Below are 15,360 nucleotides of genomic sequence, written 5' to 3'. Positions count from 1 at the left end.
TAGTCTAAACATGATGTTGGTGGTGGGACTTCTCCTAGAGATCAATAGTCTAAACATGATGTTGGTGGTGGGACCTCTCCTAGAGATCAATAGTCTAAACATGATGTTGGTGGTGGGACCTCTCCTAGAGATCGATAGTCTAAACATTATGTTGGTGGTGGGACTTCTCCTAGAGATCAATAGTCTAAACATTATGTTGGTGGTGGGACCTCTCCTAGAGATCAATAGTCTAAACATGATGTTGGTGGGGGTGTGAGGATTTTATGCTTATGCTTGTCTCCCTCTAGCAAAACTCTTTGTCTGCCTTCTGCAACTTTTTGACCAGTATCTTTAGTGAAGGTGATGGGTCACAGGTACTACTGGGTCCCCTGCTATTGGTTCCTTGTTTTCATCTGCATACTATTGGTTCCTTGGTTTCGGCTGCATTCATCACATGGGGGAATCAACTCACTGAGAAAAACTCTAATTCCCAGTGTTTCATTATAGGACAAATGGAACATTTGCTTGTTTGTCTTCTGACATAACATCTTAAATAGCATGTCGTTGCTTAAGATATTTTACCATCAGTCTGGATGTTTAATATTGGAACTAAACTATATGCAGTCATTGGTTTTTAGAATTGTTTTTTATTATTTTCAATATTGATTTACATTGCTTGTTATAGTAATAATTCAGCTTAAATGTGTTTCCAATTTTGTGGAATGCTTCTTTATTTGTCTGTTAGCATGCTGTGTCAATTATGTCTACATGTAAATGGACTGCTGATTTTTACACACACATCTTTACAATCTCTCTCTGTCTCTCACCTCTTCGCTCCTAACCACCAGGGTTCTCAGGGTGACCCTGGAGTGCCTGGTCAGACAGGGCAGGGGGGCTTGGCTGGGCTTCCTGGGCCCATGGGACCGATTGGGACTCCAGGACCACCCGGACCCCCCGGACAGTCCTACCCTGTGCGTTATGTGAGTACTGTACACAACTCCTGCCACCCACCCAGACTACATCAACTACAGCTTAACCTCCCACCCCACAGCTCTCTTCATTCAAATTGTTACCAAATTGACTACATACTGTATATTTGACTACATATATTTTTGTGGAATTGTCTTTTTTGAACTGTATCTGTGTCCTCTCTGTGTAGGGTGACGGGGAGGGTTCCGGAGTGACGGGGGTCAATGGTGTTGCTGGAGTGATAGGGATTCCAGGACCACAGGTGATCTATACATTGCCATTCACTCATAATTTGGATTGCCTTTACGATCACGTCAACTAAGACATAGTCACATATCCATTGTTTTTCAGGGTCCGCCCGGAATCGCAGGCCTTCCAGTAAGAACCAGGAAATCCCTTTGAATATATTGCTAAGTTTGATTGGAGGCCATATCTTTGTTATATAGCAATGCTTACTGTATTCCTGTCATCATACAGGGAAGATCTGGTTTGCCTGGGCTTTCGGGAGAGAAGGGGAGCGAGGGAGCAAGAGGACGGGATGGAACACCAGGGATGGACGGATTCCCAGGACAATTGGTAGAAGATTCTTATCCCTCAGCCACCTCCCCAGACTCTATTAGAACGTTACTTAGGCTTTAGAGTAACCCACACAAAGTGCACTAACCTATTCTGTTTTGTTTCTTGTGTATACACAGGGAGACAAAGGGGAGAGGGGAGACAGAGGAGAAAGGGTGAGTTACCTACTCCCAATTACCATATTTTGGTGGTTGATTTTTTCTTTTCTTGCTTCTTTAATCAGAACCGTTTTCAGCTGTGCTAACATAATTGCAAAAGGGTTTTCTAATGATCAATGCGTCTTTTAAAATGATACACTTGGATTAGCTAACACAACGTGCCATTGGAACACAAGAGTGATGGTTGCTGATAATGGGCCTCTCTCTGTACGCCGTTTCCAGCTACAACAGTCATTTACAACATTAACAATGTCTACACTGTATTTCTAATCAATTTGATGTTATTTTAAAATGGACAAAACATTTGCTTTTCTTTCAAAAACAAAGACTTTTCTAAGTGACCCCAAACTTTTGAACGGTAGCGTAAGTCATCTATTGCGTGTCCCATGGCTCTCATGCTGTTGTGTGTGTGTGTGTGGTGTTGTAGGGTGAGCCAGGACGTGAAGGGGGGCCCCCTGGACCTCCGGGAGCCCCTGGCCCACCGGGACAGATCTACCAGACCTCAGGCAGCGTGAGTGTGGCTGTGTACTGTACGGTCTTGTCTGCTCTGGATCATAGTGATGTTTCAGTGACACAACTGACCTACCTGTCTCTGTCTCGTTGTAGTTTGATGGAGTTCTTGATCAAGGACAGGTGAGAATTTGACTCAGCAGACAAGTCACTATGTTACTCTACATGCAGTTTTATAATGTCTTATGTTTATAGTCACCCTAGCCATATTTCCTTTTCTCCAGGGAGGGACCAGGTCTTCCCGGCCGGGCAGAGATTCCCAGTATGTGTATCAGTATCACACTGCCAATGAACCCACAGTGGAGTGGAGACACTTACATGTTGTTTCTAAAGATGTCACAGTTGAAACACACCAAGCGGACAATGTTGATCTAGATGTATAGTGGAGATTGCAGCAAAAACGATTGTATAACATGTTAATGGATTTTTTATTTTATATATATTTCAGTTGAAACACCTTAATAGTGCTCCCTAATATTTCAAAAAGCAATGTTGTACGGCCTACTAGTTGTATGTTGAAAACTGTCTAAAACATGTTAATGGAACTCTCTTTTTAAAACATACACACAAGGTTGTTATTTATACTGATCACAACTTCTTCTGTAGGGCCTATGGGACCAAAGGGAGATACAGGAGAGCCTGGACAGCCAGGATACGCAGCTAAGGTCTGGTAATAACTTAATTCATATCTTGTTTTCTGTACAGCAGGGAAAATTGCATGAAGTATTGACATGTCTCCACCCTGTGTCCTGTCCAGGGGAGAAGGAGAACCTGGTATTATCATGGGGCCTGATGGAAGACCCCTGTACCTGGGAGGGCTGGGGTCTCAACCGGTGAGAAAACCACACACGAGATTTATAGTTGGTAGAAATACTGTATGTTATTATGCTTGTCCATCTCTTTATATGTGCCATGCAACATAAAATGTTGATACCCTTTCACCTCTGTGTGTGCAGGGAGAAGGGACTCCCGGACCTGAGGGACCTCCTGTGTTACTCTCCTTTAACAGTGACATGCTTTGTTTCTGATTAGCCATCGATAACCATGGATGTACTGTATATAGCTCTCTGTTTCTGTAGGGTCCAGCTGGTAGATTTATATTGTTCTGTCTCTATAGGGTCCAGCTGGTAGATTTATATTGTTCTGTCTCTATAAGGTCCAGCTGGTAAATGTATATTGTTCTGTTAATATAGGGTCCATCTGATAGATTTATATTGTTCTGTCTCTATAGGGTCCAGCTGGTAAATGTATATTGTTCTGTTACTATAGGGTCCATCTGATAGATTTATATTGTTCTGTATCTATAGGGTCCAGCTGGTAAATGTATATTGTTCTGTCTCTATAGGGTCCATCTGATAGATTTATATTGTTCTGTCTCTATAGGGTCCAGCTGGTAAATGTATATTGTTCTGTCTCTATAGGGTCCAGCTGGTAGATTTATATTGTTCTGTATCTATAGGGTCCAGCTGGTAGATTTATATTGTTCTGTCTCTATAGGGTCCATCTGATAGATTTATATTGTTCTGTCTCTATAGGGTCCAGCTGGTAAATGTATATTGTTCTGTTACTATAGGGTCCATCTGATAGATTTATATTGTTCTGTCTCTATAGGGTCCATCTGATAGATTTATATTGTTCTGTCTCTATAGGGTCCAGCTGGTAAATGTATATTGTTCTGTTACTATAGGGTCCATCTGATAGATTTATATTGTTCTGTCTCTATAGGGTCCAGCTGGTAAATGTATATTGTTCTGTCTCTATAGGGTCCAGCTGGTAGATTTATATTGTTCTGTATCTATAGGGTCCAGCTGGTAGATTTATATTGTTCTGTCTCTATATAGGGTCCAGCTGGTAGATTTATATTGTTCTGTCTCTATAGGGTCCATCTGATAGATCTATATTGTTCTGTCTCTATAGGGTCCAGCTGGTAAATGTATATTGTTCTGTTACTATAGGGTCCATCTGATAGATTTATATTGTTCTGTATCTATAGGGTCCAGCTGGTAAATGTATATTGTTCTGTCTCTATAGGGTCCATCTGATAGATTTATATTGTTCTGTCTCTATAGGGTCCAGCTGGTAAATGTATATTGTTCTGTCTCTATAGGGTCCAGCTGGTAGATTTATATTGTTCTGTCTCTATAGGTTCCAGCTGGTAGATTTATATTGTTCTGTATCTATAGGGTCCAGCTGGTAGATTTATATTGTTCTGTATCTATAGGGTCCAGCTGGTAGATTTATATTGTTCTGTATCTATAGGGTCCAGCTGGTAGATTTATATTGTTCTGTATCTATAGGTCCAGCTGGTAGATTTATATTGTTCTGTCTCTATAGGTCCAGCTGGTAGATTTATATTGTTCTGTCTCTATAGGTCCAGCTGGTAGATTTATATTGTTCTGTTCTATAGGTCCAGCTGGTAGATTTATATTGTTCTGTATCTATAGGTCCAGCTGGTAGATTTATATTGTTCTGTATCTATAGGTCCAGCTGGTAGATTTATATTCTTCTGTCTCTATAGGGTCCAGCTGGTAGATTTATATTGTGCTCTGTCTCTATAGGTCCAGCTGGTAGATTTATATTGTTCTCTGTCTCTATAGGGTCCAGCTGGTAGATTTATATTGTTCTCTGTCTCTATAGGGTCCAGCTGGTAGATTTATATTGTTCTCTGTCTCTATAGGGTCCAGCTGGTGGATTTATATTGTTCTCTGTCTCTATAGGGTCCCTATGGTCCAGCTGGTCTAAAGGGAGATATAGGCATGCCAGGTAGACCGGTAAGTATCTCTGTTCACCTATTAGCCAAGTGGTGGTGCTCTGTAGCTCAGTTGGTAGAGCATGGCGCTTGCAATGCCAAGACAGTGAGTTTGATTCCCAGGACCACCCATATGTACAAATATATGCACACATGACAAAGTCGCTTTGAATAAGAGTGTTTGCTAAATGGCACTGAAGTGTGACTTAGAAAGAATCCAAGTGTGCTATTTCCCATTCAGTATTAACATGGTGATGGATCAGCTGCTGAATGTGAACCAGTGTGTTGGTTACAGGGCCGTCCTGGGTTGAATGGTGTCAAAGGAGAGAGGGGGGATTCAGCAGGAGGGACTGGAGGATATGGAGTAAGTATGACACCGCTGGTTGGTGATTGATGGGATTCATACATGAAAGACTGTTAGATGCAACCCAGAGGTCAGCATGTCAAATCATTCATAAAAGCAGTGGTATGATTAGACCGTCATGACCCAGACAGGGCATCAGTTTAACCTAGATTGATCCATGTTTTTAGGGTCCTCCAGGACCACCTGGCCCACCCGACCCCCCGGGGCCAGCAGTACCTCTGGACAGGTTCACTGTGAGTAGATGTCTGATCCAGTATTGTATCTTTCCCAGACGTTGGTGTTGTGAGTTATATGCTGTAGTCAGTCAGGTTTGATAGGGTCTCTTTCCAAGGTACAGTAGTGTAACTCTTCTCCCCTTTGTTCTGTTTCACACTCAGAGGGATGATGTATCACGGTTATATCCTGGTAAATCAACTTATTCTCATTGGCCAGTCCCACACCATGACATAGAACATTACATGTAAAACGATGTCATGTGTTGGCTTACATGTTGGCCTTTTCCTCCACCCATCAGACTCCAAAGGAGACAAAGGTGATCGTGGAGTACCAGGAATACCCGGGGTACCAGGTACAGTAAGACCAGCTAGTTATTTACCTCCGCTGGCCTTAGGTGTACTAACACACGAGATTGAGCTGATTGAACTCACGCTCTATCGTCTCCACTCTAGGTCTCACGTCCAACTTTGACATCTACACCTTCAAGGTAAGTGACGTAACGACAAAGGAGCTCTACACTCACAACCCGCCATGCATCTGTATGTGTTTGACGTGAGGTCAAATGACGTGGTGTGTGTGTGTGTGTGTGCGTGTCCCTGCAGAGGGAGATGAAGGGAGAGAGAGGAGACTCGGGGATGAAGGGGGAGAAGGGCGAGCCAGCCGGAGGATATTATGGTGGCGGTTACGTGTGGACAGGGTGGTCAACCTGGACCTCCAGGACTTCCGGTAAGAATAACCACTGAACAACAGCCATTTTATTTTACTGCATTCTCCACGTTTAATCAGTGCCTTGCATCAAAAGACATGTACAATGGAATTTAATTAGAAAGTTTTAATGAGCAAGATCTATCGATCTCCAGGGGCCAAAGGGAGAGTCCATCATCGGTCCTTCAGGGCCCCAGGGCCCTCCAGGTAACCCAGGAAGAGAGTACGAAGGCAGGCAAGGGAACCCAGGCCCACCGGGGCCCCCCTGACTTCAGGATCATCCTCCTCACCTGGAGCCTACAGGCCAACACAGAGTGAGGCGTACTCTCTCGCACACACACTCATACATAAAGTACATAGGCAGGAACACAACTTTCTGGTGACATGAAGTACAGTAGCTCCTTGGTTAACAGCTTCAATGAATGTGATCTTTTTACATCTCAGCCATCAGCATCCCTGGACCTCCGGGCCCTCCTGGCCCACCTGGAACTGATGGACACTCCTCTGGGGTGAGTCTGTTAACCCTCCATTCCTAGTGTAGGGTCTAGAGGTTAGGGCCTGTTTCTGGACAGGGCCTCACTGTGATGATATATACACCACTTCCAGGATGTGGCATCATTTAGCTCCTTGTCGTCCACGTTTGAACAGGTGATGGTGCTGAGGTCATATGACACGATGACAGCCACAGCCAGACGACAGGCAGAGGGGACGTTGGTGTATCTGGTCGACCAAACAGACTTTTACATCAGAGTACGAGATGGCTTCCGGCAAATCCAGGTGCAGTGTTTACCGGTGTAATGGATGCAAGCCACTATATTTATAAAATACAACACCTTCATCCTTTGTTAATGTTTACATGATTAACTTGGAAGTTTTACCTTTCAGCTTGGACCACACATAGCTTTACCCCTGCCCAGGTAAGTCGTTGAAATGTGCACTTGAGAAATGCTGACAAACTATTGTGACAGTGAAGGAATCACTTAATGAAGTTATTAATCACATTAGTGAATCTTATTGACATGATTTCTCTGCCTGTATCCATCTGAAGGGTAATGAGAGTAGCAGCAGTCGACCTCCTCCAGTGGTCTACTACCAGCCAGACCATCCCTCTAACACGGCCACAGAGCAACCCCCCAGACAGCTAGACCCCCACCAGCCACAGCCTGAGGGACAACACCCTGTTCACCCCGACCCACGTTACCCGACTCACCCGGATCCACGCTACCCAGCCCAGCCTGATCCACGCTATCCAGCCCAGCCTGATCCACGCTACCCAGCCCAGCCAGATCCACGCTATCCAGCCCAGCCAGATCCACGCTATCCAGCCCAGCCAGATCCACGCTATCCAGCCCAGCCAGATCCACGCTACCCAGCCCAGCCAGATCCACGCTACCCAGCTCAGCCAGATCCACGCCTACCCAGCTCAGCCAGATCCACGCTACCCTCACATTCAGACCCCAGATACCCTCACACACTGATCCACGGTACCCCAGTTATACAGACCGACAGCACAACCCTGACCCTGTCCAGCCCCAGCCAGCCCCTGTCCCACAGAACCCAGTTTACACAGACACCCGCTACCCTGTAACCCCACAACGCACCCAGACCCCTGAGACCCCCAGCCACCAACACACGTCAGGCCCAAGCGTGAGTAGCCAGTGATTTAAATGTCATAAATGTAACCTAAAAACATGCCACTGCTGAAATACTTCTGATTGTGGATGTGATGGGAAGCACGTTTTTAAAGACTTTCTTCTTCTTTCCTTCTGCAGATTCACCTGGTCGCCCTGGAACGCCCCCAGGGGGTAACATGCGGGGTATCAGAGGGGCAGACTTCCTGTGTTTCAACCAGGCTCGGGCCATTGGGCTGAAGGGAACCTTCCGGGCTTTCCTCTCCTCCAAGCTCCAGGACCTTTACAGCATCGTCCGCAAGTCAGACAGAGACCGCATGCCCATCGTCAACCTAAAGGTACAGTCGGCTAAGACTGAGATGCATTTTCAGCTTCATTCAGAATCCCAGTATCATTCCATATAATTTAAGTAATTGGCAGCAACCGTCCCTAACCATTTGTCTGTCCCCTCTATAGGATGAGGTCCTGTTTGACAGTTGGGAGGCCATCTTCAGTGACTCAGAGGGCAGAGTAAGGGACAACGTACCCATCTACCCTTCGATGGCAAAGACATTTTCACAGACGGCACATGGTGATAAACTACACTTCTACATATCACTCACTATACACAAAATATCAAAACCTCTCTTTTACAACACCCATAAGGAGGCATTGATAAGTTATGTAAAGTTAACAGCTGAGAAAGGAATGGAAGCAAAAATATGATGATTCATCCCTTCATCTCGTTCTCTCCTTAATTCCTCTCCTCACCCAGGCCAGACAAGATGATATGGCACGGTTCGACCAGCAGGGGGCACGGCCAGGTGGATAACTACTGTGAGACTTGGCGACAGGGGAGCGAGTGGACTGCTGACAGGCATGGCCTCCCTCTCTACAGGGGGCCAGCTACCACTCAGCCGAACAGAGAACCAGCAGCTGTCACAGCCACTACGCCGTGCTCTGCATCGAGTACAGCTACATCGGATAGTTCAAGAGATAGGACTGACCGACCAAACGCACACACACACTACAGCCAGATCAAGAGATAAGACTGACCGACCAAACGCACACACACACTACAGCCAGATCAAGAGATAGGACTGACCGACCAAACGCACACACACACTACAGCCAGATCAAGAGATAAGCCCAATGAAAAACACACAAACACATCAGCCAATCCAGGAGGCCTAACAAAATGTACCTACCAGTGGAGGCTGGTGACTTAAATAAATAGGAGGATGGTAGACCCAGGGTATTGGTGTGGAACACAGGGACAACAAAGTGTGTTTCAAAAATCGTCAATGACTAATTATTTTAACCTAAAGCATTTAATAAAGACATTTATAGTACACTATTATGGGGAATGGGAATGAGGGCTGCTTACAGTGTTGGAAAGGGACCACAGCAGTGATTGAATGAGGGTATGAGGCATGAGTTGAGGTGTTCAGAGGCTTGACCAGTGCAGGACAGGATTTGCCTAGAAAGACAAAAAACAATAACACAACACACTACACAGTTAGACAAAAGAGCTCAGAATGAGTTAGTCTAAGCAAAGAGCAAAATCATTGATGTGTAATAATGTGATTGTGTTTGTGATTGACTCTACATACAGTAATGAGAGAACATTGATAGGGGGACTTACAGAGCTTGAGAGAAACATTCAATGTGCCAGTGGATGAGCGGGAACATGAGACATGGATTCAGTTCATGTCAGGAGATAGTTGACAATGGTGGTGGAGTGATCATCACCTCTTAATCAGGGAACAAGGAGGGGACTTCCTGGAAATACAAATAGCAGATACATTCCATTTCCTCTGCGCCAGACATAGGTTTGGGCAACAAGCTTTATGAAGTTATGCATCTCAAAATTCATTATCAAAACAGACTCACGCATCTACTTCACACATCAAAGTAGCCCAAGAAACGTTCCTGTTAAAGCCCTGATCATCCAAATTTGACCATAACTGACAACTCCACAGACTGGTGGCACCATAGGACTATAAAGCGTGGGGTAATGTTACCAAGCCTGGGCGTTTTTCCTTATATGGTAACCTAACTAGGGAAACTGCTGGCCCTATAAAGTATGCCACTGATTAATTAGTTGTAAAAAAAAGTTGATCAGACTGAAATATAGTCTCGTTTTCATCCCATACAACATGTCCGATTTCTAGCGTTTAGGTGTGCCTAGGCTGCTGCAACATTTGTCATGAGTTTTGCTTGTGTCTTGATTGTGTTCTTTGCTCAATAAATACCGGTGGAAAGAGGAAAGCTTACTTGAGTGCACGCGAAAAATGTGCTGTGTCAACCTCTCTTTTAATCGAAATATTTATGGATGATGCGATGAAGCTATCAAATCATTCTGAATTGTTTTCGTCATCCTAGAAAAACAAGTCGAAAGGTCGATATGTTCAACAAGTAAAGCATTCTAACGTGCAATTAATCACAAGCTCTTTGTAGTTGCCCTTGTTGGCGGGAATTTCCCTCTCGTCATGTCCTCTTATCGATGCAGCTTATTCCCAGAAGCTTGAATGTCGGCATTTATATTCTCCCTGCTTTTGTTTTGCCCTTTAGCTGAACGATCGATGTTCTTCAGGTCACTGTACCCACCTTTTGACCAAGGCTCAGACTTTCCCTAAAGCAGGCATGGCCAGCAATACAGGCAGCTTGATGAAAGGTTCCCTGTTACCAGCTTTACTTTTGATACCAGTTGGTATTTGAACGCCCTCACCTTTTCATCAGTCTTCATGAAAAACTGATCTCAGGCAGTGGTCGACCCTCCCTTTCCGTACCCTGTGAGAATGAAAGGGGTTCTTCAACAAAGTCCACAAACTGCACACTTCGCGCTGGTAGATAGCTAGCTACTGAAGTTAGCGAGGCTAACTTTTAAACATGTTAAATCAATTGCACTAACTGGACATATTTTTTTTTTCTAAAACCAAGAAAACAATTTATAATATACATCTTGTCTCCTGTCATTTGAAAAAAAATAATTGGATTAAATAAAATCCCCCAAAATGCTCAACTATCACTGTTCACTCTTAATCTCTATTTGACAATGTCACCAAATTTCTCAACACATAGAATCCCCATAATGCTCTGTGGCACAATCCCAATACAACACACTTTGTTCTCTGATCCTAAAAGCTTTGATCGGTTGGAGGACTTCCTCTGGAGGTGGTCATAATTACCATGTATGTCTATGGAAGGGGGGTGAGGCCTACAAGCCTCCTAGGTTTTGTATTGAAGTCAGAGGAGGATGGAAGCTAGCTGTCCTCCGGCTACACCATGGTGCTACCCCAGACAGTGCTTTTGAAGTTACTGTAGACCATTGCAAAACAGTGTATTTTAATCTATTATTTGGTGACATAAGAATATATTTAGTATAGTTTTATCTAAAAGGTATAACTTGAATGTTTCTAATGTTTACATTTTTATGAAATTCACTGAGGATGGAGCCTCCACTGATACGTACACACACACACACACACACACACACACACACACACACACACACAATGGTGCTTTGTATATAACAGCTACATTCCCCTTCTCCAATACACTCAGTCCAGCTGGCCAAATAGGACCATATATCCATAATATGGGGTTGATCAAGAACAGCGACAACCAGGCTAAGAGATGGACCACCTCCAAGCCACCCCCTTTTACACTGGGATCGCAGCTGACTAAACAGCCCACCCCGACCCCCTGCACATACGTCTAAATCTGTGTTCTGTAAACACCTCAACACTGTGGTTTTCAGTAGAGTTTGTATTCATTCCACTTCTCCTTTCACTGTCCACTTCAGAAAGCCATGTTCATTGGGGGTTAGATACAGACTATCACAATGTACATTTATTTTTTTTGTGGTCTTGCCTCAAAAGCATAATACCTGCACTGTAGAAAGTCTATAGCCTTTTAACAGTTTGCCCTAGAATCAAACCACACCTACATATTAAACAGGACACATTCTATTCTGAGTCCAAGCTAATTGTTGCAGTATTGTACATTAAATGTTTATTATCCAATGTTGTAATTTTTATTCACTTTACATTTTGTTGTAATCAGTACATATAACCAGTTTTTGAAGCACTATCTATAACATTGCCGTAAATGTTGGATGGTTTTATTTTTCTAGCGGACATCAAAAGGAAACAGGATATTTCAAAATGTTTTGATAACAAAAGGAGTATTTATTTTGGCGCAACATTTTGTTAAGTAGTTTTAACATTCACACTTTTCAGTAATGTACTCCATGGATCTATGTAATGACAGAGGAAGAGATGAGTCTGGGCCAAGAATCATGACATTTTGTATCAAAATCTAACTACTATGTTTTTGTTTTGCAATGTGTCCTTTTGCGTTTTCAAAATCCTCAAAAGTGCTCTTAAGTGTTTTCATGTCTAAGCACTGTGATGGAAATTAAATAAGGCTTTAATCCAAAGACCAAAGCATTGCAGCTCACTGAATGAACCGGTGTATGACCCTGGTGAGGAGTTTCCTGAGGTGACATGTACTGTGCCATCTCTCTCAATGTCATCAACGTTTATTAAAAAACAAACAAATGCTACATTGTTTTTCCAAACTGATTTATTTGTAAATCAAAAATAAAATGTTGACATAAATCTTTTTTTTTTTACAGCAACAAAATAGGTTCACAGTCATTCACCCAAAGTGTATATTTTCAGCATTGATTGAAGTCAGTGTGACAATAATAAAATGAACAATTCTGACAGTTAACGTTACAAATCTTATCCTATACTGAACTCGTTGGCTAGTATACTGCACGGCATATAGACCATAAGGTGCACGAATCTCATACCTTTGTTTATGAGGCCATATGACCATGTAAAAATCATTGTATACTCTACAACCTCATCACTATGGGCTGAAACCTACCTTGAGATATGACCTTTAAATCAATTAGAGAATAGTGCAATAGTTCTGCATATCTCGTTATATGCTTGTATTGTTCACACACACATCTTTATCCACCCTACATGTAATTAATAGGCACTCAAACTACTATAGTCTATATTCTGACATGATTTATCAGTTTTGTAGTAAGATGGTCCTAAGATTACTCAAGGAGGGGAATTCAGCAAACCACTTCCTATGCACAGCAATTAAATTAAACTAAAGGCAACTTCAATAAAAACAATTGGTTAGGAGTAATCTGCATTTATGGGCGTACTTTAAGTATGGTATAAACACATTTAGAATGTAAAGGGTACACCAGATATGAGTTCCAGAGTTGTCAGATTCAAAAGAATAAACATAGGGTCTAAAAGATATTTACATTTTTCAAATTCATTTTGCATTTTATTTCTCAGTGACAAACATTTAAGAAAACACCAATTTACTCTTTATGCACACAGATAAATAAATTGTTCCATTATTAAAACAGTAGTTCTCAAACTGATGGATGCAGAAAAGAGAACGGACTTATATATTTTTCAATAATAGCCTATAATCTTGAGAATTCTGCAACTAATAAATAAAAGTCAGATAACGCCCCCACTGATGTTATGTTTGTGCATAAACACCAGCCATACCAAATGCATAGACTAGGCGAAATTTGCTTAAAAGCAAACAAAATCTCAGCTCCATGGCAAATGCATAGAATTGCAGGAAATTGTTTTTAAAATTGCAATTTTTTATTTCAGCTCCATGGCAGGATGTGGAAATGCAGGGATTAGCTTTGAAACGGCAAAATAGTGTCCGCTGCCAAGATCATATTTTGTATTTATGCTTTGGTCTGTGTACGTTTGTTTTTTTACCACTCAACCCTTATGGTGGGTGGAGACTCAAAACACAGCTCAATTGGTGGGTCACGAAGCAAAAACGTTTGAGAACCCCTGCATTTAAACAATACAAAATAGCTCATTCGAAAATTCTGGAAAATAACATGCAGAATTAAGGTCTGCCAGCTCATTGCTAAATCCTCAAAACTCATTCGCAGTAGTTCATAACAACTATATTCCAGTTTACACATTCACATTCATGTGGGCTTCCTATTAGAAAAGATGACAATGAACATATGATTAGCACTGCTGGGGGAGAAAATACAAATCTGCATGAAAACATTTCAACAAAAATAGGGGAGAGTGGGGTAGGTTGAGCCACCCTTGTTTCTAGGAAACCATACAGAAAATGTTATAATTTGACCAAATATCTAGGAAGAGGGTCATCATTTCATTGAGTCTGAAGGAAGAAACCACATGAAAAAAAGTTAAGTAAAAAAGAAAAGATTTTCAGCAAGTCAAATTATTTTCTGTTATAGAGGTTTCATGATGCTTGTATCTAAAGCAAAGTAGATCATTAAGATTATTCTATACATAAGCATGAAATTATTGTATCTGTGTGTGCTAATATAATCCAAATGTTTGCCTTGGGGTAAAAGTTGAGCCAATTGAAGTGTTTTCATCCCAGGCATAATGCAAGGCATTATCGCTGGGATATGAGGTAACAGGGCCTGGCCAATGTTAAATATATATATATATATATGAAGTACAAAGTGTTTGTTAGGAGCCTGTGTTAAAAAGGTGCTTAAAATTATTAAAAAGAAAAAGCAATTGTGTTCGGGAAATAAAGATAGATAGATATTTTTAAAAGGTATTGGTAATATTTCATTCAGTAGAGACATTTCTATGCGGCTTAACTTGACCTATTCCGTGGCTCAATTTACCCGAATCCCGGGGTAAATTGTGCCAAGAGACCACTTATTTCCCCCAGACAACCTATGTTTTCAAAACTGTAAAGTTTACATGAATTTGGATTATTTCCAGGGATACACAACATCCTGAAATATATGTAGATACCTTTGTTAGAAAGAATACAATAGATCTCCTAGTGATGCTGAATGTAAAAAATGGCTCAACTTACCCCACCCTCCCGTAAGCAAAACTATACACAAAATGGTAGCTAAAACACTTCCTGACACAAGGTGCATTGAATTACTCACTGGCAGCAAGCATAACTTGTTCTCAACTGGCCTACCTGGTTAAATAAAGGTGAAATCAAAAAAATCCACTGACATGGTTAGTTTGAAGGCCCTAAAACAATTGGCATCTGCTTTGTTCACAAGCAATCGCTGATTAAACCTAAGACAATGGGAGTGTAGTGAACATACACACAAAGGGCTTCATTTAGAAAATATTTTTACACTTTTCAAAGAAACATCTTCAGGAAGATTCTGCAGCCCAAAAATGCACCCTGTCACGTGTCTACTTAATCTAAAGTAATGCTAATGTGATCACATAGTAATCATGATCCTGTGGGGCACACCTCTCTCACTGGAGGACTTCTGTACAGCTAACAATAGACACACAGATTCAAAAATATGGTTTTCGCTAATCAATACAATTGCAGCAATTGTCGAGAATTCCTAATGATCGAAAAACAGTGAATCATTTGCTGAATATAACAGGCTACTGTTCCATCAGTAGAAGAAGTAGTCCAGTAGAATTAGTTGGACTGTTTCTGTAGATAATTTCCTATTGGTCCCCTCTAATTGAGATGATT

At 42.1% G+C, this 15,360-nt stretch overlaps 1 protein-coding gene, 2 long non-coding RNA genes and 1 pseudogene across 3 annotated transcripts; all 4 read left to right on the top strand.

Moving 5' to 3' along the window:
- The first annotated feature begins 627 nt into the window (after nucleotides 1-627).
- Nucleotides 628-3,224, top strand: LOC127920219 (collagen alpha-1(IV) chain-like). Its single transcript, XM_052504031.1, has 10 exons — nucleotides 628-959; nucleotides 1,139-1,210; nucleotides 1,300-1,326; nucleotides 1,426-1,524; nucleotides 1,644-1,679; nucleotides 2,110-2,193; nucleotides 2,289-2,315; nucleotides 2,799-2,862; nucleotides 2,950-3,025; nucleotides 3,149-3,224. The coding sequence occupies exons 1-10, from the start codon at nucleotides 681-683 to the stop codon at nucleotides 3,222-3,224; spliced, it is 840 nt and encodes a 279-aa protein (XP_052359991.1). The 5' UTR covers nucleotides 628-680.
- A 1,534-nt stretch (nucleotides 3,225-4,758) lies between these two features.
- On the top strand, nucleotides 4,759-6,208 carry LOC127920216 (uncharacterized). The gene is made up of 6 exons (XR_008105401.1): nucleotides 4,759-4,963; nucleotides 5,237-5,305; nucleotides 5,473-5,710; nucleotides 5,820-5,873; nucleotides 5,974-6,008; nucleotides 6,124-6,208. It is a non-coding gene; the product is annotated as an uncharacterized LOC127920216 (long non-coding RNA).
- On the top strand, nucleotides 6,209-7,136 carry LOC127920215 (uncharacterized). Its single transcript, XR_008105400.1, has 5 exons — nucleotides 6,209-6,247; nucleotides 6,382-6,540; nucleotides 6,671-6,735; nucleotides 6,875-7,003; nucleotides 7,112-7,136. It is a non-coding gene; the product is annotated as an uncharacterized LOC127920215 (long non-coding RNA).
- Nucleotides 7,137-7,245: 109 nt separating this feature from the next.
- On the top strand, nucleotides 7,246-8,824 carry LOC127920218 (collagen alpha-1(XVIII) chain-like; annotated as a pseudogene).
- The last annotated feature ends 6,536 nt before the right edge of the window (nucleotides 8,825-15,360 follow it).

The sequence above is a fragment of the Oncorhynchus keta genome, unplaced genomic scaffold (assembly GCF_023373465.1).
Source record: "Oncorhynchus keta strain PuntledgeMale-10-30-2019 unplaced genomic scaffold, Oket_V2 Un_contig_1863_pilon_pilon, whole genome shotgun sequence".
In the NCBI taxonomy this organism is placed as follows: Eukaryota; Metazoa; Chordata; class Actinopteri; order Salmoniformes; family Salmonidae; genus Oncorhynchus; species Oncorhynchus keta.
This window is presented reverse-complemented; position numbering and strand designations above follow the sequence as displayed.